General features: G+C 38.2%; 1 protein-coding gene across 1 annotated transcript; it reads left to right on the top strand.

Moving 5' to 3' along the window:
- The first annotated feature begins 442 nt into the window (after positions 1–442).
- On the top strand, positions 443–2,041 carry LOC147321012 (tripartite motif-containing protein 16-like). Its single transcript, XM_086307541.1, has one exon. It carries the CDS (start codon positions 443–445, stop codon positions 2,039–2,041), a length of 1,599 nt encoding a protein of 532 aa, XP_086163667.1.
- The last annotated feature ends 2,024 nt before the right edge of the window (positions 2,042–4,065 follow it).

The raw sequence follows: 4,065 nt of genomic DNA on the forward strand, positions 1-4,065 counted from the left end.
ATCAAAATACAAAGGAAAGAAAAAAAAGAATTTATCATTTTCAGTAATAGAACAATAAAACACGAAATAACCCCATAATATACATTGCAAATACCATAAATAGTAAGGAAAACCAATGGCCTTCAACCCTGCCAACTAGCCTGCAAATATTGCACAAAGACTGGAAACACGTACAAATACATCTTAATCAAATACATGAAAATTTCAGTAGTCAGTACTCTGACTACTCCCTTTCCTGAAATTAAGCACACCTGTCTAAGCCTCCCTCTGTTTGCATACTCTTTACCTCAGGCGTTAGGCACACCCTCTCCTATCACAGTCATATGATAAGATGCAAAACAGGAAACTTCCATACGCTTCATATCAGTGTCTCTATATAAAAGAGACAAGAGCAGCTTTTATCTGGTAACTGAAAGGGAGACGTTACTTACATTGAGGAGACATGGCACAGCAGACGATTCAGCTGGATCAAGAAAAATTGAGCTGTTCCATCTGTGTGCAACTTCTAAAGGATCCAGTCACTATTTCCTGTGGGCACAGCTACTGCATGAACTGTATCAAAAACTACTGGGATGAGAAGGAAACACACAGCTGCCCTCAGTGCAGGAAGACTTTCACACCGCGGCCTGTTCTGGTGAAGAACACCATGTTAGCTGAGTTAGTGGAGGAGCTAAAGAAAGCACAACATCCGACAGCTTCATCTGATCATGTCTGTGGACCTGAAGATGTCAATATTCAGCCTCACTACAACGTATCTCCACCAAAGAAACACAAGCTCATCAAAGCCACTTCAAAGCTTCAGGAGAATATCTGCCCTCGCCATGATGAAGTGATGAAGATTTTCTGCCGCACTGATCAGCGATGTATCTGTTATCTCTGTTTAATGGATGAACACAAAGACCACGTCACAGTGTCAGCTGCAGCAGAAAGAGCCGAGAAGCAGAAAGGGCTTGGAAGAAATCGGCAAAAATTTCTTCAAAGAATTCAGGAAAGAGAGAAAGATGTGATAATTCATCGAAGAGGGGAGGCTATCAATCTTTCTGCTGATAAAGCTATCAGAGAATGTGATAAAGTTTTCAAAGATTTGATCAGTCTCATTGAGAAAAAAAGCTCTGAGGTGAAGCAGAAGATCAGATCCAAACAAAAAGCTGAACAGAACAGAGTCAAAGAGCTTCAGGAGAAAATAGAGCAGGAGATCAGAGATCTGAGGAGGAGAGACACTGCACTGCAGCAGCTCTCACTGACAGAGGATCACCTCCATTTTCTGAAAAACTACTCCTCACTGTCACATCTGAGTGCATCTACAAACGTACCCACCTACAACAATCTTACTCTGCAGTACTTTGAGGATGTGACTGCATCTGTGTCACGGACCAGAGATAAAGTGAAGGCTCTTCTCAGTGATGAATGGCCAAAAATCTCAGTTGGAACGACCAAAGCTGATATTTTACTGCCTCAAGGAGAACCCAAAACCAGAGACGACTTTTTGAAATATTCTTGTCAGATCACTCTCGATCCAAATACAGCACACACACTGTTGTCACTGAGTGACAGCAACAGAAAAGTAACACTGATGAGTAGAAACCAGTCATATCCAAGTCATCCAGACAAATTCCTTGAATGGTGGCAGGTCCTGAGCAGAGAGGGTCTGACTGGACACTGTTACTGGGAGGTGAAGTGCAACGGGATGGTTGGAGTAGCTGTTGCATACAAGCATATCGGCCGTAGAGGGACCAGAGAGGAATGTGGATTTGGATTGAATGACAAATCCTGGTCATTAACAGTTTCAGGCAGCGGTTATGAATTCAAACACAACAACATTCCCACTCCCATCCCAGGCCCTCTGTCCTCCAGAATAGGAGTATATTTGGATCACAGGGCAGGAACTCTTTCTTTCTACAGCATCACTGAGACCATGAATCGTCTCCACAGAGTCCAGACCAGGTTCACTCAGCCTCTCCATGTTGGACTGTGGCTTGCAGAAAAGGCTGGAGACACTGCTGAGGTGTGTGAGCTCAAGAAGAGAATAAACATAAAATAGTAAAATTTGATGCCGTGTGCTACTTGTTGAGATGTGTTTATCTATCCTGCACCTGTTAGAGATGAATCTTTATGGATATAAGTGTATTCTTTAATTTCTTTGATTGTCTTGTTTTCAATAGCTATTTGGGTAAAACTGTTTATTTGGCAAAACAATATTTATTTCTTATATAGTTTATATTTAACCACTGTTTTGTTGTAATGTTGGCAGAAAAAACTCCCACAAATATAAATTGACATGAAAATAACTTCAGTATGTTTAAAAATACAGAAAAAAGTAATTATATATCAGATAAGTTGGATTCAGGGTTATTATGGTGTTTGCATTTTTAATGTACTTTTTATTTTTAGATTTAAATTGGTGGAAAATGATTGTAAATGTTTAATTTCAGTTATGTTTTCATGAACTTTTTTAAATTTACTGCTGTTTGTGAAATAAAGTGAGCAATGTACACTAAGGTTTCCTGTTTCAAGAAATAAAATATCACTAACATGATGAATGGAAACTTTGTAAAGAGACATTTAAAGTGGAGCATTCAATAATTTCAAATAATGATGAAATTTAAGAAAGTATAACCTTAAAAACATACATACTGTAGGTCTACACTAATTTAAGTGGGAAAATATGGATGTAAAAGTTGAATTGGAAACAAATTTTAATATAAGAGAAGAAAAAGTTTTCATAATAAGAAAAGCAGGAAGTAAACTAGCAAAGTGGAAAATAAAAATGAGATATTTTAATGTACGGATCATTATTTTAAGATGTAGTAATTCATGTAAATTTTGCTGTAGTGGCTTTGGATTGATCGAGGATTTTACAGATGTAACAGATTTTTGGAACTGATGATCATTTAGATCCATTACTAGCAATATGTCTGTCTGATGTATCAGATGGAAAACTGATATATTTGTTAAGAATTCTGCTCCATATTGACAATATGGCGAGTTGCCTACTTAGGTAGGTTGAGGGGTTTAAATATTACAGGGCCCAAAGTGTGCCAAGAACATATTCACCACACCATTACATCATTGGTACTCTGAACTTGATAAAAGGTGGGCTTGAGTCATACTTTCATGTTGTTGTATCTATTATCAGTAGCTCCGTGCAGGCAGGCAAAGAGTGTGAAACTGCAGCACCTGCAAAGCATGTCGACTCATTGAGCGATGCCCAGATGAAGCCGAATGAAACCTTAAAGCTACTTTTGTAAAAGAAAAGTTACTTATAAAAGTAACTTTCAGTTTCACAGCACTCTGACTACTCCCTTTCCTGGAATTAAGCACACCTGTCTAAGCCTCCCTCTGTTTACAGACTCTTTACCCCAGGCATTAGGCACACCGTCTCTTATCACATTCATATGATAAGTTGCAAAACAGGAAATTTCCATATGCTTCAGATCAAAAAATTAACAAAAAGATTTAATTTCTTTAACTTTTCCTTTTTCGTCATTTTTTGTGTTTTATGTGTCAAACATAGAAAGTGAAAAAAACACCTTAATAAGTGTGGAATAATGCACTTTGACATCAGCAGAATTTTTTCAATGCTACTGCTCTTTAGCACCACTGTTCTTTCTCTCTGTCACAGGGCGGCCCTTAGTAGTGATGTGACGTTCTGTATCGAGACTTCGAAGCTTGTGTCGAGTAATGGAATTTGAAGAGTGTGGCCTTTTGCACACAGCCTGTAAATGTCGACAACAAAAGGAGTGTGTAAAACATCTATATTGTATTGATGGCAGTATACTTTGTATATTTATACTGGCAGTATGGAAAATGATCATTTGGAAATGCTTAAAATGGAAATGATCATTTACTGTGAGGTGAGGTGTGGTTGGGGTGTGGACAGTGGTTGTGCTTTTGTAACGTTGAGGTATGGACAGCTACACACTGAGGCATCAGTCCTGCCCATATTTTATTCAGTAAAAACTAAATTTTCACTGCTTTTATAACCTTTAGTGGGGAGAACATAGCTAGGATTTAATGATTTAACAAATCTTTTGAATCCTTTGTCCTCCACAATGCTAAATGGCT

Source organism: Aulonocara sp. 'chitande type north' Nkhata Bay, linkage group LG10 (genome assembly GCF_057382095.1).
Source record: "Aulonocara sp. 'chitande type north' Nkhata Bay isolate Kocher_YH1m ecotype deep benthic linkage group LG10, A_spYH_male_GT1.1, whole genome shotgun sequence".
NCBI classification, from domain to species: domain Eukaryota; kingdom Metazoa; phylum Chordata; class Actinopteri; order Cichliformes; family Cichlidae; genus Aulonocara; species Aulonocara sp. 'chitande type north' Nkhata Bay.

Coding starts and splice junctions, on each gene's coding strand:
- LOC147321012 (XM_086307541.1), top strand. CDS start 443: ATGGCACAGCAGACGATTCAGCTGGATCAAGAAAAATTGAGCTGTTCC.